Here is a 24,398-nt window from a genome sequence, read left to right as displayed (position 1 = left end):
GAAAAAAAAAAAAAAAAAGAATGAGCTTTGGAGACAGACAGACCTAAGTTTGAATCTTGGCTCTGCCCCAACCAACTGGATGACCTCAGCTAGGTCATTTTACCTTCTCTGAGCTTTAGTTTCCTCATCTGTAAAATGGGATGACAATGCCCATCTCTCAGGATTGACCAAGATCATTTGAATGGCATTCCCTGATATTTGTAGGTGCTCAATAAATAGTCATTTCCGGGGGAAGAAAAGCAATGACATAATTCATGATTGTGCCAAAACATATGCTCTCATACCTCATTTCATAATCATGATATTACCTAGGATTCTTCAGTTTTTATAGGAGATAAGTCATCCAGATATCTGGATAGCACATCATTACAATAGGACAACTTGAAGTTTAACAAAACAAAAACAAAACAAATCAAGAACAGTCATTTCCTTCTCCTTCATGAAATCTCCCATGGACAATGGACAATGACTTGAAGAATTCAGTGCTCGGCAAAGGTTTGCTTCCCCTGAAAACTGGTATATTTCCTCCTTCCTAATATGAGGCTGTCATGGCTCATTGTATCTTGCTTTCTGCCTCAGCTACCAGTTAATTTGAATTACAGCTCTAGCATCTTTGTTGATCTCTTTTTCTGAGCTCTTATTTTCTAGTTCAATTTTTATTCTTTCCTTATCTGTGTTATTAGAGTAATCCACCTCAAATCCTTTGTGACTCAGACAGGTATAAATAACTAATGGGTGTAAATAGTTGAATGAATGGAAGACTGGTGAGGCTGGACTGGTGATGGTGGGGTTTGAAGAGGACCAGAGGGTGGTGCAGGCTGGGGCACCTGAGAAGGCATCTGTAACGGATGATTATGATACTGTGAGGAGTCGAGGGGTTAGTTAGGAAAGAGTCGGTCCTTCACTGGTCCTTCACTGGTCTTGCTTCTGCTCTAGAAAGAAGCATGGATTTTGGAGAACAAGACTTCGCATCACCTAGAGTCATCAACCTCCCCATTTTATATGGACCGTGTGGGAGACTGAGGTCCAAAGAAAGAGGAGGGACTTGTTTTGAAAAATTAAATCAAAGCAGTACATATACATACTTTTATTTATTTTTTAAAAAAATACTTACTTATATAGGCTGCGCCAGGTCTTAGTTGCACCACTCGGGATCTTAGTTGTGGCATGTGGACTTCTTAGTTGCGGCATGCGAACTCTTAGTTGTGGCATGCATGTGGGATCTAGTTCCCCAACCAGGGATCAAACCTGGGCCCCCTGCATTGGGAGCGCACAGAGTCTTACCCACCGGACCACCAGGGAAGTCCCCATATACATAATTTTAAAGGGGCAAATAGTACACAAGGACATGCATAGTAATAAGCCAATGTCTCCCTGACCCCCACTTCCCAGCCCCCAGAGGTGACCACTTTTACCATTGAGGCTTTCTGGTGGTGACTTCATATCTCCAAATAAACATCCTTTGTTGGTTTTTTCTTCATTTATCAACTTTAAACATCATCTATTGACTTCTTTCTACTATGACAAGTGAGAATTTAGCTTATTTACAACACTTGACTCTTTTTTTCCCCCTTCCAAACTTTAATAATTATATTACTATTTTGGTTCCTCTATTAGTTACCTTTGTAACTTTGCTAGATACTACTTAGACTGTAATTTCTTATTCCATCAATTTTCCACAGTATCTCTTGACCACTCAGTTTGTAAGATATAGTTATTAGTGCCCCATCCTTCCCTCCATCTCTCCTCCACCTTTCCACCTCCCACTTTCTGTGTTCTGTACTTTTGCATCCAGCAAGGTTGACTACATTTGCATTCTGTTATGTAACAATAATTAGGTCTTCAGTGCTTTTCTGGACAGATTGACTTTAAAAGTTGACCACCAATACACGGTGTTTATGTGATTATGACTATGTCATATTATTCATTGCAGGGCCAAATAGTGTACTATAATTACACATCACTTCCCACAGGTCCACTGTCCCAACCTCTGTACTCCCAGGAAAATTTTCCTAGCATCAAGATCAAATGAATTTTCGTCTCTTATGCTCTACGAATTGCTCAAAGTCATGCCGCTTTTTACTTTGTTACATATTTGGATCAGGACTTTCCACCTTATCGATCTATTTCGACTTTCCACCTTATCAATCTATTTATTTATTTATGTACTTACTTAAACTTACTGTTGTGTGGTGTTCCTTGAAACCACAGGATAATCATAGCACATCTTCTGGGGACATTTTATTTGAAGATTTTTTAGGAGGGGGATTTTTTTTTAAAACTTCATACTGAAATATGTATACAGAAAAGTGCTCACATCACATGGTCAAGTTTCTACAAGCCAAACACACCTATAAAACCAACACTCCCCTCAAGGTCTGTTTTTCATTCACCCTACCTGGTACTCAGTGAGCCCTTTCAACTTGCTGCACCTTGTCTTTTCTTACATAATTTCTTTGGTAGTTTCCTGCCCTTCATTTTCTCTGTTTTCTCTTTCTGGTATGTCTGTTAGTTGGATGTTGAACTTCCTGGATTGATCCTCTAGGCTGCTCACCTTTTCTCTCATATTTTCTATTTTATAGTTTGTGAATGAGTTGATACAAAGTGAGATGTCTGTATATCCAGCTGACTTGTCCACTCGCTGGCTTTATTTTAGGTGAGCCGCCGGGGAACTGGCAGTTGTAATGGGTGCCCCCCAAATGCCAGAATGAAAAGCACTTTATTCTGGGAGCACCAACATGCCACTAGGTGCCCTGAGTAATCCCAGATAGTTTAATTCCTTTGATATTTTGCCTAGGGATGAAAGCCAGGCAGCTTGTGTTTTGGATCTGGGAGTTGCCAGTGGGGGCACAGGGAAGGATTTCATGTACTTACCTTCAGTTTATCCCCCCGTTTTCAGCCCCTGATTGCTCCTACCCTCCCCTGTACCTACCATCTTCAGGTCTGGACTCTCTCTGGGCCTCTGCTGGCCTGATTGGCTCCCTCTCCAGCTGCAACCCCCTGAGTGGCGTTGCTGGCTCTCCTTCAGCTGTGAACACTCTTCTCTTTGTTTTTTGCTCCCAGAAATTTGTTGAAATCTCTCACCCATTGATATCACCCTCTCCCATCCTCTTCACTGTTATGATTTCTTACCTTATTTTATTCCTTCACATTCTTTTCAGCAGGGTCCTGACAGAAGAGAGAGGTAAAGATTTATGCTCTTGAGGTCCAAACTAAGGCTAAAGCGACTTTTAAAAAATGGTTGTTTTGCTTTCTCAATCCAGATTGAGAATGGAAATTATTAGTCAACCCCCAAATATCCAACCCTGTATGGCCTCATTTTGGCATGTGTTGCCTCTGGCTCCAGCCCTGTCATGAGCATTCCTGTGGCAGCCTCCTGAGCACCCCTTTTCCTCAACCTCTGCCATCTAGACCATGCCATCAAGAGAGCCCTCAGCTGAGGGACTGGAGACCTGGGTTCTGACCCCCACCCTGCCACTGCCTTCCTCTGTCTGAACCCCCGGGCTAGTCCCTCCACCTCTCAGGGTGCCCTCACTGTGACTTGAGAGGGTCTGGGTCTGCTGTGAGCTGTGCTTTGGCAGGATTGGGTGGGTGCTTGGAGAACAGCCTGGCCTCCTTTGCTTAGGCAGTGGGAGCAGGTGGGCCAGAGCTGGGCCCCAAGCACACAGGAGAGGGCTTTGAGGCTGAGCTGAGGCTTCTGCAATAGCAGGCTGCTCTTGCTGCGCCCCCTTCCGCCCACTCTCTCTGCCATCATGGCTGAACCTCCATCCTTCTGCCGCCAGCAGAGGGAAGCAAGAAGGGAGGGCTGGAGAGCCAGTTCCATTTTCCTTCTCTCTCTCTCTCTTTTTGTAATAGTGCTGAGCTGCTTTGGGCTGCAGTACCTGTGCCTAACCCCACCTTCCCTTTTTGGTGCCCCGCCTCCCATCCTTGAATGATTGTCTCTTCCAGAAGCACCCCCTGAATGCTCATGGTGTGGAGGGGAGATCGGAGCCAGATGAGGGAGAGAGGCCAAGCTGTGGGAGATGAAGTGCTGCCTAGCTCTGGCATGACAGAAGGAAGCCACAGCTGTAGCAGTGAAAAGCATTGGCTTTGGAATCGTACAAACCTAGACTTGAGTCTCGGCTCCACTACTTATTAGCCCTGTGACTCTAGGTAAATCACGTTGCTACTCTGAGCCCCAGTTCTCACATCTATACAATGAGAAGAATAATAATGACCTTGCACAGCTGTTATGAAGATAACACAAGTCCTGGACCATTGTAGGTGCTTAATAATCACTTTATTCTTTTTGGATTATTAGAAGGCAGAAATGCTAAGGACCAAATAAATGCCGCTTTAGTGATTGAAAGGAGCAGGAGGTTAGGAAGGCAGCGTTTGACCTTGTCACTCCTTGGTTCGAGACCCCCAGGGGCTTCCTGGCAATTATACAATGAGGTTCACACTCTTGCCTGGTGTTCAATGCTGTTTTTGTTGTAGTCTCTGCCTGTCTTTCTTTTCTTTAAAATAAAAATGTGAAGTGATACTTGCCTCTTTATTTTCTGAAAAAGAAATTTGAAAAGTGATAGACAGATATTTCCTTTGATGCAGCAATCTTTATCATCATCATCATCGTCATTGTCATCCCAGGACTTTTCAATGAGCAGTGGTAACAAAGGACTAGAGGAAGAGTAATCATCAACAGAAAGATAACTAGCAACTGAAACCACCATGGGCTTTCATTTTGTTTCCCCACCACCATCTTGGCCTGTGGATCATGTGGATCCATTCAATGTCATGTGAAAAATGCTGAAAATGGTTACATTATCCAACAAGGTTTCTGATTTGTCCTGTGGTCCATCTAGTTTTTCTTCTCTTTAATTAACCTTATAAGATTTTCTTGCATGTCACTATTACCTCATCCATATGACTTCTATACTTGCCTATTTGTCATTTCTAGGTCTGATTCTTGGCTCAGATGGCCCCTTAGAAAGGAGTCTTCCCTCCACCTGAATTATCTTTCAAAAAGTTTTCACTTTGGCCTTTCACATCATCATGATTTAGGTGGCAGTTGAACTTGGGAGGCATCTTTGCCTCTCCCCTAGTGCTTTACCACTTCCTGGCTGTCACAAGTTGGTTTTCACACCACTTGTGGTCTAGGAAAGCTCTCGCATGCTCCTTTGGGTCAGGCCACAGCCCCACTCACCTTTCAATTAAATTTAGTTTTTATTTATTTATTTATTTTTTATTGGGGTATAGTTGTTTTATAATGTTGTGTTAATTTCTACTGTACAACGAAGTGGAGTTCCCTGTGCTATATAGCAGGTTCTTATTAGTTATGTATTTTATACATATTAGTGTATATATGTCAATCCCAATCTCCCAATTCATCCCCCTGCCCCCCCGCCCCCCGCTTTCCCCACTCATCTTTCTAGCCACTCTGTTCCCTTCCTGACCTGCATTCAAGTTGTACTGAAGTATCTAGGAAACCCTCGGTAAAGTGGACTTCTTTATGGGTCCATGCCTATATTCTGGCTGTTCTCTTGGCCAAGAATACCTTTTACCCCTGTCTACATGGCAGATGTCTACTCAACTGTTGAGGAACATCTTCAGTCTCTCACTGATCCAGGCACTTGGAAACAGTGAACAAAACAGACCTCTGTCCTGCTGAGCTGACGACATTCTAGTGTGTGAATGTAGGGGGTGGGGAAAGAAAAGAAACAAATAAACAAGAAGATACAAAAATATGTCAAATAGTAATAAGTACTATGGAGAAAAATAAAGCTGGGCAGGAGGATGGGAGTGCAGAAGGCCGGTCAACCCTACCATAGCCAATATTTGCACGCCCATTAGTAAAAGCAGCCTTTTCTCATTTAAGCATTTTCTAATGTTATTACATACTCATTACAACCATAATCCTTCCAACAACTTTATCAGGTTAGTGCTATTATTTTCTTTATCGGTGAGCAAACTGTGCCTTAGAGATGTAAATCACATAGTTAGGAGGGGCAGAGCTGGGATTCAAACCTCGGCCTGTCTGACCCAAAGCCTGTGCTCATAACCTCTAAACCATTGTGCCCCCAGCAAGCCTCACAACAACTCTCTGAGATTGGAATTATTATACCTATTTTATAGTTGGGGAAGCTGAGGTTCAGAGAGGGGAATGGACTCATCCATGGTTGCACAGCAAATAAATGGATTTGAACCTAGATCTGTCTAACACTCAAGGTAGGCCCTTCTACCAACCTTGAGGCCTAGGGACCTATGGACCTGCCTGCCTCTATGTTTGTGCAGCCCATGCAAGGTACCAGTTGAGGCCACTGGCCCTTCCCCCTTCTCTTCCCACCTGTAGTTCATATGGAGCCTTGAGATGTGTATGGATACCCCAGCCCACATCCAAACCCTGTCTATTTTCCCTTCCCATTGACCACCCACTGGGCCTAGCAGAGGGACCTGGATAATAAGACCACACAATTCCTGCAAGTAAGCTCAAGAAATATGGACAGGGAATTCTGGGTTCCAGGTACCTGAGTGCAGTCTAGAAGGGAGAGGGCCAGAGATCCTGATGGGCATATTCTCTTGGCCCCACAGACCCTTTACCTCACAGAGAGAGGTCTCTGAAGTGTGATGTCCAGTGTAGAACCTTCTGTTTCCCAGTACAGCCTATGATATTGCAATTTGTAAAACCTGGGCTCCGTGATCCTCCTCCTTTGGCTTCCTGAACTAGGTCCTGCTTTGCAGTGGGGGTGGGGGCTGCGGTGGGGCTGGTGTTCCATGGGCCTGGGCCTTCCGGGTCTCTGGCCAGTGAAGAACGGAGCCTTCCCAGCAAGTGCCGCTAGAAGTGTACACAGACCCTTGGGTCCCCTTCGCAATATTTTGTTCATAAGTATCTCAGGATACTTCATTTCTTAGGAAATTTTTTAAAAGTATACACTTAATGCATTCTTCCATTCGAAAATTTAGAAACACTTGGAAAAGTAGAGGAGAAAAACATTACCCATAATTACAACACACAGAGGCAGCTACTCTGAACATTTGATGTATTTCCCTTGTTCTCTGCGTTCTTTTCATCTGATTGAAATAATACAGCACATACAATTTTTTCTTGCTTTGTTCGTTTGAACATTTCCCCATGTAATTGCATATTCTTCAGAAGCATCATTTTTAATGGCAACTGATATACCATAATGTACTTAACCATCCTCTCAACATGCTGGGCCTATTTTTTTCACTGGTTTTTATTTATTTGTTTTTTTGTTTGTTTGTTTATTTATGGCTGCGCTGGGTCTTTGCTGCTGTGTGCGGGCTTTCTCTAGTTGCAGCGAGCGGGGCCACTCTTCGTTGCGGTGCACAGGCTTTTCATTGCAGCGGCTTCTCCTGTTGCTGAGCATGGGCTCTAGGCGCACGGGCTTCAGTAGTTGTGGCACACGGGATCAGTAGTTGTGGCACGCGGGCTCAGTAGTTGTGGCTCGCGGGCTGTAGAGCACAGGCTCAGTAGTTGTGGCGCATGGGCTTAGTTGCTCCACAGCATGTGGGATCTTCCCGGGCCAGGGCTCAAACCTGTGTCCCCTGCATTGGCAGGCGGATTCTTAACCACTGTGCCACCAGGGAAGTCCTTCACAGGTTTAAATCATGCTGCAGTAGGCATCTTTGCACATACAGCTTTTAGGGAACTTAGAGCTTTTAGGGAACTGGCCTTGTATAAGAACAATTGTATTCAGCTTATTTCCCTTTCTAGATGGTCCCTCTGGCTGGGTCTGATTGATACGTATAGTCATTCATTTATTCATTCAGTCCATCATCACATATTTACTCTGTACCCCTGTGGACCAGACCCTGGGAACTGGGGGCACAGGCGTGACTAAGACATGGCCCCAGACTGCCAGGAGGCCCCAGTCTACAGGGAGAATCAGGCATGGAAACGGACACTTTCAAAACAGTTTGATCAGAGCTGTGATGGAGGCAAGAAAAGGATCCTGTGGGAGAACAGAGGAGGGGCTCCTCATCCAACTTAGGGACATTAAGATAAGCTTCCTGGAGGAGGTCTTGCCTAAATGAGTCACGGAGGATGAATAAGAGTTGGCTGGAATACGAAGGGGAACTTCCTGTTAAACACAACTAATTGAGTAAACTTATTTATCTCTGCTGCTTCCCCAAATCCCACTGAAATATGAGTAAAGGAATAAAAAAGGTAGAAACACAAGGTCTGGGATGCTGACCAGAAGTAAACTATTCCACCCAGCAAGCCCCAGAAATGCTCGGGAATCAGAGGTACCGTGAAGCACAGAAAGCAGGATGAGGCATGGAACTGAAAACAAGGAGAATATTGAAAGTCTGTGAACAGACCCTCTTGGCCCCTCCCTGACCCCATTCAGTCGGGACACCCCTCCCCAGCTCCATCTCTACAGATGGAGGGTGATTCTTTGGAAAAATTTAAGTTAGGAGCCTCCAGGCTTGGGGACACCAGGCACAGTGGAGGATGGGGGTGAAACAAGGCTGCAAGCAAAGGGATCTGTACCCTAAAGCGGTGGAACCTCAGCCTCCTTCCACTTGCCTACTTCCAGGACACCAAAGTCAGGAGCACATGAGACAGAAAAAGTTTCTTCTCTGGGGAAACTGAAAGGCCCCTGACAGAGGCCTCCAAAAGATGACATGTGGGAGTCCTCCAACAAAAGAACAGGCTCTCAGCCCATAAACTCTGTAGTGAAGCCCCTCACCGGGCCAGCTCCATCTACACACAGAGCTTCCCGTCATGGGAACTGATCGCCAGGGCTCACCAGCCAAGGACCCTTAAGGTAGGTATATTTCATTTTATGTAAGTTAAACCTCAATGTAACTGGCATTAAAGAAAAAACAAGCCTTAGGTAGCCAGAGATGATCAGATAGTACAAGGCTATTTGAGGAAGCCCATCAACCTGCAAGAATGACCCAAAAAGCAAACAAACAAACAAACCAAAAAACTTGGAAGGAACAGAGGTAATGAAGAGAGGGGAAGAAACCTGGGAAATTTAAGATAGTGAGAGCCAACATAAAGATTTCAGGAGAAGGATTAGAAAATAAAAGTTGAGGAAATATCCTAGGAAGCAGAATAACAAGGCAAAGAGATGGACAACAGAAGAGAAAAGATGAGAACACGGGAGGATCAGTTGAGGAACTGCAACATCCAACAATAGGAGTTCCAGAAATAGAGAATGGAGGAAACAGCAGAAAGGAAAGGATCAAAGACATGATACAAGAACAAGTCCCAGAACTAAAGGAATGAAAATCCCACCGAGTAACCAGCAGCATAAATGACTGATTAAAAAAAAAACCCACCAAGGTATGCCACGGCGCAATTTCAGAATACCAGGGATAACGAGAGGATCCTAAAAGCTTCCAGAAGAAAAACATATCATGTACAAAGGATCAAGAAAAAGAATGGCATTGGACTGCTCAACAGCAGCACTGGAAGCTGGGAGGCAATGGAGCAAAGTGTTCTCAAAATTCTGACAGACCATAATTTCCAACCTAGAAGCCTATACTCAGTTGAATTATCAATCAAGGGTGAGGGCGCAATAGAGACATCTTCAGACAAAGGAGAGCTAAAGATTTTATGTCCTAGGCCTCCTTTCTGAGGAAGCACTGGAGAATGTGCTCCAGCAAAATGCAGGCATAAACTCAGAAAAAAGGCCAAGGAATCCAGGAAACAGGAAATTAACACAGAAGAGAGGTGAAGGGAATCCCAGAGTGATGGAGAAGGGAGCAGATCTACGGGCAACCTTGTGCAGGCCTGGAGAGCAACCAGTCTGGATTGCAGCGAGAATGATGTCTCAAAGGAAAAAAAAAATCTGATGGATTACCTGATGTGTCAGAACACATTGAGAAGAGAAATGCACTACTCACAAAGTTTGGGGAGAATTGATCATATACATGAAGAAAACTAAGCAAGCAAAAAAAAAATAAATAAATAATCATCAACACCAGGGAAAAGAAAAAGTTGTATGGGAAGGAAAATGTAATTATAGCAAATGATGTGATTTACTCATTATTAGTATCGATGCAGTCATAATAATGTAAGCCACCAATATTGATTTAACCAAAACTTTGTGCTATAACTACAGTGGTAGAACGGGAAGGAAGGACAGTGCACCCACATAAGAACTGGGGGCTAGAGGCGGTTATGTGTGTTAGGGAACCCTACCCTCTCCCTGCACGGTAGGAATTCAGTACATGATATACAAAACTGAAAAAAATAAATCAAGAAATAGAAGTATGCATGTGTTCCTTAGAAATGAGGAGGTAAATACCCGAAAAAGTAGTTAAAAGACTTGAAAACAGTTTGTCTCTGAGAGTGGGAGTTGGGGGTGAGGAGGGGTAGAGTGGGGAATTTGTGTGTTTTGTTTTGTTTTAATCCTTGCAGTACTATGTGACTTGAAAATCTATATGCATGTATTACTTTGGTTAAAAAAAAAAGTTTAAAGGGCACACACACACAAAAACGCCAAAAATGGATTAGCAATATAAGCGTATACTTTAGAAATATGAAAGTAAACTCAGAAAAAGGTAACTAAGAGAGTTGAAAAGGAAACTTTTATTTTGAAGATCCTTTCAGAATTTGACTTTTTAAACTAGTTTACATATCACTTTAATAAAATTTAAAATAATTTTTAAAAACATAAAGAGGAGCAAGAGTGTTCCAGGGAACAAATACCAGATGTTCTAAGAAAGTAGATGGGAGGGCGGAGTAAGATTTAGAGCTTTGGAGAGTTTGGGCTTGACTGGCACGGAAGTCTGTGGGAAAATCGTCTGTGGGAAAATTATCGGTGAGAAAATTATTGAATGTTTGAAGCAGCAGAACCACATCAACTGATTTGTGCTTGAGAGATGTTCCTTTAGCAGCCAGTGAGACAAGGTGGTTGCCCATGGAAGAGACTTGCAGTTAGACAAGTTGATGTTTGGGAGATCAGTTGCCTGGCTGCCCCAGGGCTGGTTCTCAGCATTTAGAGAGACTTTTATGATCCCTGGGCCAGGGTACCCCACCTCTTTCTCCTCAGGACACTTCTAGGAGGAGCCCTGTACACAGTAGCTCTTCAAGTCTCCTTTAAAAAATGTACTTCTGTTCGTGTCCAAGCTCCTTTCTGTTGGACACCTGATTTTGTAGACGTGTTGCTCAAATGCTGGCTTGAGAAACAGTCTCTCTTTCTCAGGTAACTTTGCATATCTCGTTTCTGATGCGTTTTTTGTTTATTAGTTTAGGTCTCAGAGGACAACCTTATTTATCTAATTCCAGGTTCTTGGGAGAGAGGCACCTTATTGTGTTCTGAGGTACTGTTTATAGATAGCTTGGAGGGTCAAAATGAGAGGCAGGGAATCCAGTCAGGAGGTGAGAGCAGCAACCCCAGTATGGCAACTCAAAGGCTTATATTCTTTTGAGTTATTCTGCCCTGTTGTCCCCATAAGTCCCCCAAACGTTCAAGAACTGTCGATATTTTGCCATTTATTCTCCCATCTGCCAGATTGCCCCTTGTACCTGGAAGCAGCAACGTCAAAATCCTTGGTCTCATTACATGCCTGAGTTTTTGGTTCAGCAAATATGGTCACTATACTCATAGGCTTCAATCAGTTACTGTTTATTGAGCATTACTCTTGAGGATGGGAATTGGCATAGACAAGCCTTTTGAGAACCCTGGGGTCTGAAGTGGCCTTCCATTGGGAGAAAGCCATAGGAGTAGCAGGAGAAATCCATCTCCTTTCCTGACATGGATTGATAAAGGGAGGTACCCTGGTACCCTGGTACCCAGGGTACCCTGGTACCCTGGTATCTGGTACCCTGGGTCTTTGTTTCTACCCATAGGTAGCTGAACCCAATTGATAAAAGAGAGAAACTTTGGGATTCTGAAGAAACTAAGTATCTTAGGGCCTGAAGATTGGAACTCAACTAACACAGCCCCCTTGTTTTATAGGTGACGAACCAAGGTCCAGAGAACAGTGATTTCTCCAATTCTATGCTGCCAGTTAGGGAATGAGCCATAACAGAGCCCAGCATTCTTTCTACATCTGTGCTACCTCACAAAAGAATGGCGGTCCAGCTTCATGGAGTAAGGGGTGGATTGACCATTGGGCTGGGCATTAGTCCTGAAGAGGTGTAGGATAGCACAGTGTTAATGATGATGGTTCTCTAGATGTAACTAATAATTTGTATACTAAACGCATAAGAGCCTGTAAACCCCTGAGGTGGCATGCACCCCCGCATTGAGGGTCATAAGATGCCGTATACCCTCGAACTAGTAAGAATCAGTCCACAGTGAGGAGAGCTGGCTAATTCACTCTGCCTCATGGCGTGGAGCTCTTTTGCTCCCCGTAGCTGCCATCTTGAGGGCTGTAACATCATACAGAAGTGCTTTTGGAGCAGAGGTACATATCTGGTAATCTCTCCTAAGAAAGAGCCTGTCAGGAATTGCCTGTCCTGACTTTGGGGGACGAGGATAAGGGAACTCACCTTAACGATGCGTAAGTGCCCAGCACTGAGCTGCTGGTGCAGTGGAGCGTGGTGGTAAGAGCACGAGCTGTGGGGTCCAGGCCAAGCTCCCCTACTTGTGTGCCATGGGGCAAATCATTTCAACTTCTCTGAGTCTCAGTTCCATCATCTTAAAATTGGATGAGTAATTCCCACTTTGCAGGATCAAAGGAGGTCATGTACCAAAAGAGCCTGCCACCCTGCCTGGTACATAGTAGGTGCCCGGTGATTGTTCATGTGCCAATGGAGATGATTATATATGTGGCTTATGCTCTGAAGTATAATAGATTGAGGCAAGGGGCCAGTCTGTGAGCAACTTGAGGGTTTATATTCCTGAGTCGGGGCCTGGTATATAGTAGATTGAATACGTGTGTGCTGGGGGTTTTGGGGTGGGGTGGCGAGGAGACCAGCCTGCCTGGAGCAGAGAGTTCGTGTTAGGGAGAAAGGCTGAGGGGCTTAGCCTCCATCCTGTTGACAGCTGGGGAGTCATTGAATTAGGCCCATCTGATCTGGTACCTGCAAATAATTGAGCCAGGCCTCAGAAGAAATCTTGCTGCTGCAGAGTGAGATGGAAAGTTTTAATAAATGTGAAAAGGTGCTCTGTGGCCCTGGTCCTCTGTCCCTTTAGGGGGCTGCAGAGGCTAACGATTGGACCCACTGTTGTCCACTGTGCCAGGCTGAACCTCACAGCCACCCCACCCTCCTGCCCCCCTCCCCTCCCCTGTCATGTCATTTTACAAGTGAGAAAGCTGAGGCTGGACATCGGGGAGTGCCTTCCCTAGGAGTATATGGCTAGTAAGTAGCAGAACTGGAAGCAATGGCCTCACCCACTGCCTGCGCTCCTGCACCCAGATGCTTGCCTGCCCCACCTGGCCGGTGGGCGCTCCATTCACTCTTCCAACAAATACTCACTCTCAGCTCCGCCTCCCCTCCCCGCGTGTCCCTCTCACTTTGCACTCAGCATAGATGACTCTCCCCCCACTCAGGTCCCCTCACTAAGGTCGGTTCTTGGTTCTCTCACCTGGGGACAGAGCCTGTGATGTGTTCATCTCTGTCTTCTCCGAAGTCTGCAGTGGGAGTGGGGGTGGGGGAGGGAGGGCAGAAAAGGAGGAAGAAGAGGACAGAGGGGACAGGGAAGCCACTTCACACACTCTCCCCGCTTCTTCCAAGTGCCCTGGTCCTTCTTCCTCCCTTCCTCCCTTTCCCCACCCCCAAGGACAGTTCCACTGTTCCTCCCCTACACACACACACACACACACACACACACACACACACACACACACACACACACACACACACACACACACACACACACACACACATTCTTTTAGGGAGGAACAGCCGGAGGGGGTGTGGGTCCGGTTTCACTCATTCTCTCAGTCCCCTCAAAGCTGTCCCCAGTGCCACTCTCTTCTCTTGCCCTTCCTTTGCCTCTGAGGGGGCCTCACAATGAAGAAGGCAGACCAATGTAGTAGAAAGGAGCCCAGCAGCTGACTCACTCACCCTCTCAGCCTCATTCTTGTCATCCGGAAAATAAGCAGGTTGGACCAGGCAATTGGCAAAGCCTTTTCTATGTTGTTAATAATACCTGGCATTTGTCTGCTGGGCTGCAAAGGGCTTAATCATCCCAACAGCCCTGCAAGGATTGGCCTCGTGTTACAAGTCAGGAGACTGAGGCTCAGATTCCAAGCAGGGAGGTGATTTGCCCAGGTCACAGGGCTGGTAAGTGGCAGAGCCAGTATCTGAGGCTTGGTCTCTCAGTGTTTAAACCTCGGGCTCTGCCCCTGGCCACAGCTGCAGGCTGCCTCTCAGCCACTCCGAGGAAGGCTTCTCACCATGACCCACTAGGCTAGAACATGGTTGGCTCCTGGCACCTCCTTGACCTCACCTCCAACCACTCTTCCCCTCACTCATTCCACCCCGGCCACGCTGTCCTCCTCCCTGTCCCAACAACTGGCCAGGCCCTCCGCCACCTCATGGCCTCTGCACTGGCCATTCTCTCTGCACGAAATGCCCTACCCTTCATTTTCATGATGCGTGCTAGGTGTCGGGGCCGCTGCGTAGGGCAGAGGGAGGAGAGGAGTAGAGGGCATATGCTGACTGTCGGGTTTTTTCTCTGTTTCTTTCAGATCTGATGGTGAGAATTCCAGAACAGTCAGGTCAGTACCTCCTTTCTTTAGTAGTACTTGGGAGTTGGGGCAGGGACTGGGGTGGGGGCCTCTGGCTTGTCACTTCGGGATCCATGGGAGGGGCGGGGGCCAACTCCAGGGGTTTTGTCCCATTGGTATTAGGGGTGGGAAGGGGGCAAGCGTAGGGAGGGGGTTGAAAACTCTTCCTTAGTCTTTCTGACCCTAGCTGATCTGGGGGCTCGGCTGAACACTGGAGGGGCTCACGGGAGCTACCCAGATGGGAAAGCTGACCTGAAGAGAGGTCAGCTCTGGACCCGGGACCTTCTCCCCCTCTCCTCCCGGGAGAAGGGGACACGATAGAAACGGGGCTTCCCTGGTCTGGCGTTTGTGCTCCACCCTGACCTGCACTAGCCCTGAGTAGTGTGGTTTGGATGGACTTTTGATGTGACACATTCCAGTCATTAGAAATATACCTTATATTTAAGGTAATGTTACACTTAAATATACCTTATATTTAAGTGTAACAAGCGCACTTTTTTTTTTTTTTTTGCATGCTTGGTGAAAAAGGTTTACAAGCATCAATCAGTAAGTTTTCAGGATGTGATCAATCTGCCATTTGGGGGTAAAACTGGGGTAGGGGCAAGGACTATTAGTGCATTTCCCAGGCCTTAACCCATCAGAAGCTTCGTGAAAACACAAGTGTCAAGGATAGGGACTATGTGGGAATGATGGGGGGCTCAGGGTAGGGCCCAGTCAGAGAGCATCCAGGCCAGGGGTGATGCAGTGGACCTCTGAAATGAGATGGGTCCAGGCAGCAGAGGCATGAGATGGGCTCACTCAGTTCCAGCCAGGGCTGCAACTAACATATATAGCACCTACGTGAAGAGTAGAATCCACTGCGTGGATCAGTTGGAGGAATGTTCCCTTTCCACAGGGCTCCTGCAGCCCCTCACCAGGGTTCCCGGCTCAGTGAGTAGAGCACAGGTTGAATTTCAGCCACGACTCATACCCTCTTGGCTGTGAACCCTTGTGCAAGGCACTGCTTGTCCAACCATATGCAGCAGTCCAGGTCCTGGCATCCAGGCAGTGGATGTGGGAGGGGGGCAGAGGATCCCAGCATCCAGACGGAGGTGCGTAATGAGACACGCTGTGTCCTAGCATCCCAGGCAGGGGGGATGGGATGAGCACACTGGTGCCCTGGGCCAAGGTAGGGGCTGTGGGATGGGAGCACACTTCGGCCAGCAGGAAAGCAGGGGAAGTGTGATAGATACAGTCAGGCCTAGTGTCCAGGCAAGGGGTATATGACGAGATGCAATTAGTCCGGCATGCAGCCAAGGAGTATGGCCTGGGCACAGCCTGTCCTAGCATTTAGGAAGGCACTGGTCTAGCAAAGGACACTGATCGCAGTGCCCCACTGTGGGTTTGGAGAAAGACAGCTTGGGCTGACTCCGAGCACAGGCCCCCAGACATCCCCGTTGATATGCCTGCAACTTGTCAAGGAACGCGACTGAAGGCGTCTCTAGCTCTTCCCGGCAGGGGAGTTCCTAGGACCTATAGCTCAGGGTGTTTAATAGTTATCATAATCATAAATCACATGATGATGTACGTTGGGCCTTTACAACTTACAGAAGTTGTCAGGGACTTTCTTTTGTTTGATCCTCCCAGTGACACTGTAGGTGGAACCTGGGCTGCCCTTATCATCATTATTTTACAGTTGAGGAAACTGAGGCTCACGCTGGTTATGGGTTTTGCCCACAGCCATGAAACTTATTTATGGCTGAGCCAGGATTCAAACCCAGGTCTGCCTGGCACCAAGCCCAGAGCCCTGCCCACGCCATCCCTACAGGAGCTCTTGACAGCCTTGCAGATAATAATAATCATCCTCATCCTCATCCTAATATTAGTAATCATAGCAGTTATCATTTGCTCCTCACATACTAAGAACTCTGAATGTGATCTTATTTAATGCTCACAACGGCCCTATTAGGCATGGATTGGGATCCCTGATTTACACATGAGGAAAATGAGGTTCCCCAGAGGGTCAGTGCCTTGCCCAAGGAAATAAAAGCAATGGGGCAGGGTGGCATCACTCTGACTCATACCCTGGGCTGTCTGCTTCCAAAGCTGTTATTTGTTTTACTGAGATGTACTTCCCGACATCCACCCTGGACCTACAGTCAAGGAGGCTACAGGGACCTTGAAGACTCAGCAACTGTGGAAGCAAGGGTCAAACTTGGACTGTGGAAGGGGCCTAAAATAGCACTTGTGGGGCAAAATCTTGCAAATATGGTGGGAAGATCCTTTAACTTGGAACCAGAGCTGGGTGGGGTCATCTGAGGATGCTCTGAGGACCCGCATGTGAATTCTTGAGCTCACTTCAGTTAGGGGTCAGGGAGAGCTTCCTGGAGAAGATGGTGTCTGAGCTGGGTCATGGAGGACTGACACGCAGACTTTGTGTAAGGAGGGCATCCCTGAAAATGAAACCAGCAGGCATCGGAGGTGAGGGGGGCTAGGTGGGGGCAGTCAGTCGGGCTAAAACAGATCTGGTCAGGAAAGGAGCAAGTGTTAAAGTTCAGAACTGGTCTGGTTGGGACTGGGTCACAGACACCTTCTGTCATCTGTGGGAGCCGGGGGAGGCTGGAGGAGAGAGGCGGGGCTCTGCAGCACAGAAAGGGCAGCAACTGGATCTGGGCAAAGGGTTCCATTTATGGCCAGGTCGCTTTCTAGTTATGTGACTTTGAACAGATCTATTTCCCCCCTGGAGCCCCAGGGTTGTCATCTAATAAACATTGTGTGTGTGGAGGGGAAAGTTTAGGAGGGTAGAAGAAACACGAAGGAAAGGAGCTAGACTTCGGCTGTTGTGGAAGTGGAATGGGAAGGAATGGGCAGGGTCGGTGGATTGAACACCCCCCCCCCGTGGCAGGGCCCAGGCATGAGGGCTTCCAGGTATGGGGTGCCAGAGGAAGTGTGGAGTCTAATTAGAGCTGAACAGCTGGTGTTGCGAAAGGGCTGTGGGCAGAGGAAGGTGCCTGGACTTCCTGTAGATCCATGAGAAGTTGTCAGACCTACAGGCGCCTTAAATCCAGGTCCAGAAAGGGACTGGCGATGGCTCAAGGTCACAAACTAGCTCTCAGCAGAGCCTGCTTCCTAGCTGTGTGTTGTTTGCAAAGTCACTTGGCTTCTCTGATCCTTACTTTCCTCATCTGTAAAATGAGGTCAATAATTCTGACTTCTTTGGGTTGATGAGAGAACTTAAAGCAATGCTCAGCATAAAATGGTGGCTCAACATATTGTAGTGCCCTCCGCCATCCCCTAACCCAATACATTGTCATTTATGGGGCAGTCAAGCTTGAGATATGTGGAGAGGTGCAGAACTTGAAAACAGAGGGGCAGGAGGGGCTGATACCTCCGCCACCAGAAGAGGAGGGAGCCCAGGCCTAGAGGTGCTGCCGCTGCAGTGAGGGTCTGGCTGGAACTCGGGGGCCCTGGGGACCAGGCTGGGGTTGACAGGCACGCAAGGATGAGAGCCAGAGGAGGTGGCCTGTTGCTAGGGAAGGAGGGAGGAGGTGGGGGAGCTGCTGACACCCGCAGAGCCAGGCACGTCCCCATGGCAACAGGAGCCGCTGCTGTCGGGAGGAGAAGTGGGAGGAGGAGCCAACGCTGGCTCTGTTCCCAGAGGAGGCCTCCCACTCTGGGCCTCAGTGCCCCCATCTGTCCAACGGGAGTTTGGATTAGGTAATCTCTAAGATTCTTTCTTGTTTTGACCTCCTGGCAATCTGGGGTAGCTGAGACCTCACAGACCTTCCGTGGCTCCCCCATCCACATGTCCAAGATACCGCCAGTCCCCAGAGCTGCCCCAGCTGCTTCCAAATCTTCCCTCCCGTGCTGCCTCCTGTTCAGCGCAGCCTGGTTGCCTGCCCTGCCCAGCTCTCTGTTCCCACCACTTCCTTTTGCTGGAACCTTGTCACTTACCGCCTGCTGAATGCTCTCTGGCTCTGGTGGGTCCAACTCCAGCCCTGTGCACTCTGGGGTGCCTTCCCTGGCTGCCCTAGTCCACCCTGACTGCTTCCTCCCTCCTGGGCTTCTTTGGCCCCACAGGTCTGCGCTCCTCCTGCTATCCTTAGTAATTGCTGCTGCAATGCATGGAGCCGCTTCTGAGAGCTGGGCTCCCCTTGACAGGCCCAAATCATTACAGTAAATTTATGGTGTCATATTGTGAATCCCCATTTTACATATGAGCCAATGCTCTGAGAGCTTATGTGGCTTGTCTGAGCTCCCCCGGGTCCTATGTGGTGGAGCCAGGCTTGGAACTCAGCTCTGTATAATTGCTGCTACCCCAGGCCTGAGGCAGGGCACAATTTATCAGCGGCAGCAGCACTTACTGGGTGATAGCTAAAGCCCATATATGCTGGCCACCATGCTGGGCACTTTACCTGTGTTTTCTCACTTCATCTTCACAATAATCCTATAGCGTATATATTCTAGTCACTTTACAGGTGAGGAAACTGAGGCTTTCAGAGTTAAAATAATTTACCCTCTCCCCCCCACAGAACTCAGATCGGAATCCAGACCATCAGAGTTGCGGTCACCATGCTATACCGAGGTTAACCCATTTGTATTCCAGAAGCACGAACAGAGCATTCCCTATGTACCAGGCCTGTGTTGGGTGATCCATGGGGGAGATGGGAGTGTGTTGACGAGGAGAAGCCAGTTGTAAGGACAAGAGGCTGGAAGGGGTAGAACTTGAATCTGACAGTGGGATGGAGGAGGAGGGAGGTGGGGGGGGAGGGAGATGGGTAATTTTCCTTGAGGAGGTACCTTTTTCCAGGAAGCTCATGAGGGGCAAGAAGAGGTAAGGGGGTCCTCCTTCCCCTTCCTGTTAGTGTTCCCTTGCCCCCTCCTGGCCCAGCCCCAGGAAGTGGGTGACCCCTAAGCTGGCTGCATGCCTGGTTGGCACCAAAATAAACTTGCCTTCTCTCTCTTTCCCTCCCCTCCTCTGTGTCCCCTCTGTCCTGGCTTTAATTAGCAGCCCTGGGGATGAGTCACTTGGCAGCTGGGGAGGGAGGCTGCTCAGAGCCCAGTCGAGCCTCAGTTCCTGGCCCGAACCTCCCGGGCAGCGCCACTGTGTTCTTGGTGTGGCTCCGCATCTGTGCGGGTGTGAGGAGCGCAGGGGCAGCGCTGCGTGCTGGTGGGTGTCCATGCACGGCAGGGTGTCTGCATAGAAGCAGATCTGGTTGTTGCTGCATTTGTCTCGGTGTCCACTGAATGTCAGCGTATGTGAGTGTGCGACTGTAGCATGTATCTGTGGTCGCAACTGTCAGGAAATGAGGGAGCATTTGGGTGAACAAACACAAACGCTTTATAATTGCATTCACCCCTCCCTACCTAAGTGTTCTTTATGCGTTTTTGCTTATGCAAGCCCTGCACTTATATCCGCAATTTTCCCTTGTCTTAGTCTGGGTACACTTTGTTGCAGGGAACTGAAACCCACTCAAATGCGCTCAAGAATAAAGGGTGGGTGGGGGGGAGACTATTGTGAGGCTACATCTCACAGAATCTAAGAGCAGTAAATGATGTATAGCCAGGCCTCATGCCAACTGGAAGTGGGACCAAGAAGTCAAGGAGCAAGATTGCTCTCTCTCTCTTTCTCTCTCTCTCTCTCTCTCTCTGCATCTCTGCATCTCCCTGGCTCATGCCTTGTCTCTCTCCATCTTTCATGACTTGCCTGGTCCCTGTCATCTCTTTGTCACTGACTCCTCTCTCTGGACTGGCTTCCTCTGCTCTCAGGTGGCCTGATGTGGCCGCCAACCTAGAAGCTATGTGACCTTCCAGCTTCAGGGCCCACCCCCATGGGACAGCACCGTTTCTGTCCATCCTGTGGTAAACGAGGGGGCAAGGGGCTGTAGGTGGGAGTGGATTCTCCTAGAAGTGGGTGAGGGTAGAGGTCAAATACTCGGGACTTGGTGTTTCTTCTACAGTGCCCACAGCTTTTATGTGTTCACAAGCGAGGTCACAGCCGGGGGAGTAGTCTGCTCAGAGGCCCACGATTGTAAGCTTGCTCGTCCATCGAGGTTTTGGTTCCTACTCTAATGCAAGTCGACCTTTGCTCACTATGCTTTCAAGTTCCATGCTCTTGCATCAAAATGCCCTGTTTTATCTAAAAATTTCCCCTTATTTTGTGTCCAAACAGCCTTTAAGTGCACAGTGAATATTACCATCGCCACCAGTGTGCGGTGATTTTCATAGCCTCAGAACAACTGGCATAATGCTACTCATGGTACAGCTGCTACCAAGTTCTTGGTTGTTTCAGGAATTTTCACATTTTATTAGTGCAGTGACTGAATTTATAGTTATCTGCAGTATAGAATTACAAGCACACATTATCAATATTATCAACTTGATGCTTGAGCTTACTCTTCCATTAATACAAACCCTGCAGTTTTTACATTAATTACAGAGGGAATTAATGACCCCTTAGACAGGTTTTCACCTATGAGTAAAGAGTTTGGAACCAGCTGTGCACGTAATGACTGTTCTCCAGATGCAGGGGCAATGCCCATGGCTCTGACCTCGGCCAGGGCCTTGCATCCTCTGGCTGAGACTGGAGACTGCCCACCTCCTTAGGGAGCTCCTACTTCTGGCCTGGCACATAGCAGGTGCTGTTGTTATTTTTTAATAAAAATGATAGTTTTCTTATTATTGTTAAGGCCATCTTCCACATATAGGTGGTAAGCCTGAGTGGGAGAGATCATCCCAGGCTCAGGGCAAAGCCTCCTTCAACTTAATAAATGCTTTGATTCAGAAAATGTGTACTATGTATCAGGTACTGTTAGGGAGCATTCCACACACCTTATCTTTAATCCTCCTGGCAGCTCTGCCAAGTAAGGGTGATTGGATCCACTTTACAGAGGGGGAAACTGAAACCTTGAGAGGTAGAGTGACTTGCCTGAGATCATCCATCCATCTGTCCGTCCATCCATCCACTTAGTCATGGGACAATTTCTTGAGTACCTACATCGTGTCAGGCACTCTGCTAAACTAAATGCGGTTGATACAGTGATGAATAATAGAATCCTGCTCTGAGGAAACTCACCATCTGGTAGGAAAACAGATAAGGAAACAGACAATTACAGGGGAAGTGTAGGGTGCTGTGGGAGAACCTCAGAAGTGTACCCAACCCAGCCTCAGGGTCAGGGAGGCTTCTCCAAGCTGACATCTAAACTGAGACTTGGTGGATGAGTAGAAGTTAGCCTGGTGAGGGGTGGGGGTGGGGTGAGGTGAAGTGGAGAGTGTTGCAGACAGAGCAAAAAAGTGTGCCAGGGCTGTGGAGCAGTGTTTGGTACTTGCATTCGTGAAGAACTGTAACTGTATCTGCAGTGGGCTGGGGCTGTCATGAGAGATAATCTGGAAAGGGGGCAGAAGGTAAATTGGGAAGCTGGGACTGGGACCCCGGTCAGTTAGACCCAGAGCCAAGGAGCTGCAGGACCCAGGAGCAGAGTTTCCATGCTTCTCCGCCTGCCTGGTCCCAGGGCCAGCCTGGGTCAGCCTGGCTAGTGGCAGCGGCAGGCCAGGATTCCAGTGGCCACAGTGCCCTCTAGTGTCCAGCAGCCCATCTTGCAGCCTCCACCTCAGTGTGGATTGTCTGTCTCCCAATACCTGCTGACCTGTTTGACTAGGTGCCTTGTGCCGGATGCTGGGGACACTGGAATGAATAAGACATGGTCCCTGTCCCCACCGAGCTCCTGGACCAGAAGGGGCAACAGCATGTGAATAGACAGCGCTGGAGAAACGCAGGGTGGGAAGGACACAGGGGAGGGATCCCAGAGTCAGGTTCCCAGAGGGCACCACCTCTGAGCAGACTTGTGAGGAACAAGGCGGAGCTAACGAAGTGGGGAGGTGGCAGTGGGGGAAGGGTGGTGGGGAAGGGTCTTTTGAGCAGAGGCAAAGGTGAGGGCAGACAGCAGAGTGTGGCAGAGAATTGTAGGCACTTCTGTTTGGGTGGGGCACAGGTTGAAGATGGGGGGGAGGCTGAGACCACCTGGAAGTGGGGGGGAGGGGCAGCTCACAGAAGGTCCTGGGATGCCTGACACTAGCTCATAGTGGGCACTTAGGGAATGGAATCATATAAGGAGTTTCCCTGCCCTTTTGGGATCACAAACCCATCTGAGGATCTAATGAAAGCAGTGTTCTCCCCAGAAATGCACTCATACTCACTCATATTTTTCATACAACTTTAGGGACTTCAGAGACACTCCCCGCCCCTAGCCTATCCATGAACCACAGGCTTCCAAATTCCTCTTAGTATAAATACTGAAACCTTATCAGGACCTCCAGGCTCTGCATGACTGGGCCCCCGCCTACATCTCCAGTCTCGCTCATCTCCCCTTTGCTTTTTCCACTCAGCCACGTTGGCCTCCTGGTAGTTCCTGGAAATACCACCTCAGGTCCTTTGCCCAAGTTGTTTCCTCTGCCTGGAACACTCTCCCCCACTACCTCCACTTTTTGCCCTGCTTAATTCCATTAGTGGTTGAATAATGTCTGTCTCCTCTCACTTGGATATGAGCTCCATGAGATCAGGACATTGACTGCCCTTAGTCACTGCCGTATCTGTCCCCCAGCTCAGTGCCTGGCTCACAGGATCTGTAGCATAAGTGAACGAAGGCCCTGCCAGTGCCCTGCGGCTGGGTCAGGCTCCTCACCCTTAGCTCCTTCTTCCCTTCAGCCCCTAGAGGGTTATCACATGAGTCGCCCCAACAGGCTCAGATATGCCTGAATTCCAAGAGTGGCCCAGATGAAGAGGTATCTTCCTAGAAATCTTCCCCTGCCCGAAACAAACAGGTTTCCCAAGAGTCTCCCCTACCTCCCTGGGAGAAGGATCATACTCTGTCAGGCTCAAACTGAGACTTTTCAGCATGTGCATATTTGTCTCACTGAAACCTCACAAGAACCTGTGAGATAGGAGTTGCCACTCACCTTTTACAGATGAACAAACCGTGCCTCAGAGGGGTTACCCAGCTGAAAAGTTGTAGAGCTGGGACTTGTACCCAGCTCTGCCAGGCACCAAAATGTAAGCTCTTTGCCTCACCAGAGAGGGGAAGGGGCTTGCCCAAGGTCACACAGCATCAGCCTTAGGGCCAGGACTAGAATTTCTGTCTCTCAACTTCTGCCAGGCCAAGGTGAAGGTTTGGGCCACAGGTGCCACCCTTAGGACAATAAGTGCAAATGGGCACAAGGTGCGGCTGCCACAAGAGCCAAGAGAGTTGCTGAGGGAGAGAGAAAGAAAAACAGGGGCTGAGACCAGAGCCTTGAAGACCACGGGGCTTTAGGGGGTGGGCAGAGGGAGAAGAGGCCATGAAGGGCCCATAGATGCCAACTTTGCGGTGGTCCGGAGGGCCTATCTCTCTCAGCAGCTTTGGCTTTCTTGAGAGGAACCAGCTGCCCCGGCAGGGAGGCAGGAAGGCAGGAAGGCAGGAAGGCTGGCCTGTTGCCTGTCAGCTCCTATTCCTTCTAGATCACTGGCCCCCTGGCCCCTCCCAGGGCTGCCTTCTGCTCAGAACAGCCAGGGGCCTGGGCTCTGGGGCTGTGAAAGGACAGGAGCCCTCTGGGCTGGATCTGGGGTACTCTTCAGGAACCCCACACCCTTCAAATCCTCCAAATTGTCTCCTTTCTCCAGCCCCCCACATAAGGAGGAGAGAGAGATTACTGTGGTAGGTCGGTGGGGATTCTAGTTTGACTGGCTGTATGAACTTTAGTAAGACTCCTCCCCTCTCCAGGCCTCAATCTCCCCCTCTGTAAAA

General features: G+C 48.3%; 1 protein-coding gene across 2 annotated transcripts in view; it reads left to right on the top strand.

Moving 5' to 3' along the window:
- Positions 1-24,398, top strand: part of IQSEC2 (IQ motif and Sec7 domain ArfGEF 2) — a 76,174-nt gene that overhangs the window by 9,568 nt on the left and 42,208 nt on the right. For both annotated transcript variants that reach the window (XM_036840481.1, XM_036840480.1), the window contains exon 2: positions 14,602-14,631. In XM_036840481.1, the coding sequence (XP_036696376.1) occupies positions 14,602-14,631 (30 nt within the window). The remainder of the gene's footprint in view (positions 1-14,601; positions 14,632-24,398) is intronic.

This window comes from Balaenoptera musculus, chromosome X (genome assembly GCF_009873245.2).
Source record: "Balaenoptera musculus isolate JJ_BM4_2016_0621 chromosome X, mBalMus1.pri.v3, whole genome shotgun sequence".
Lineage (NCBI taxonomy): Eukaryota > Metazoa > Chordata > Mammalia > Artiodactyla > Balaenopteridae > Balaenoptera > Balaenoptera musculus.
This window is presented reverse-complemented; position numbering and strand designations above follow the sequence as displayed.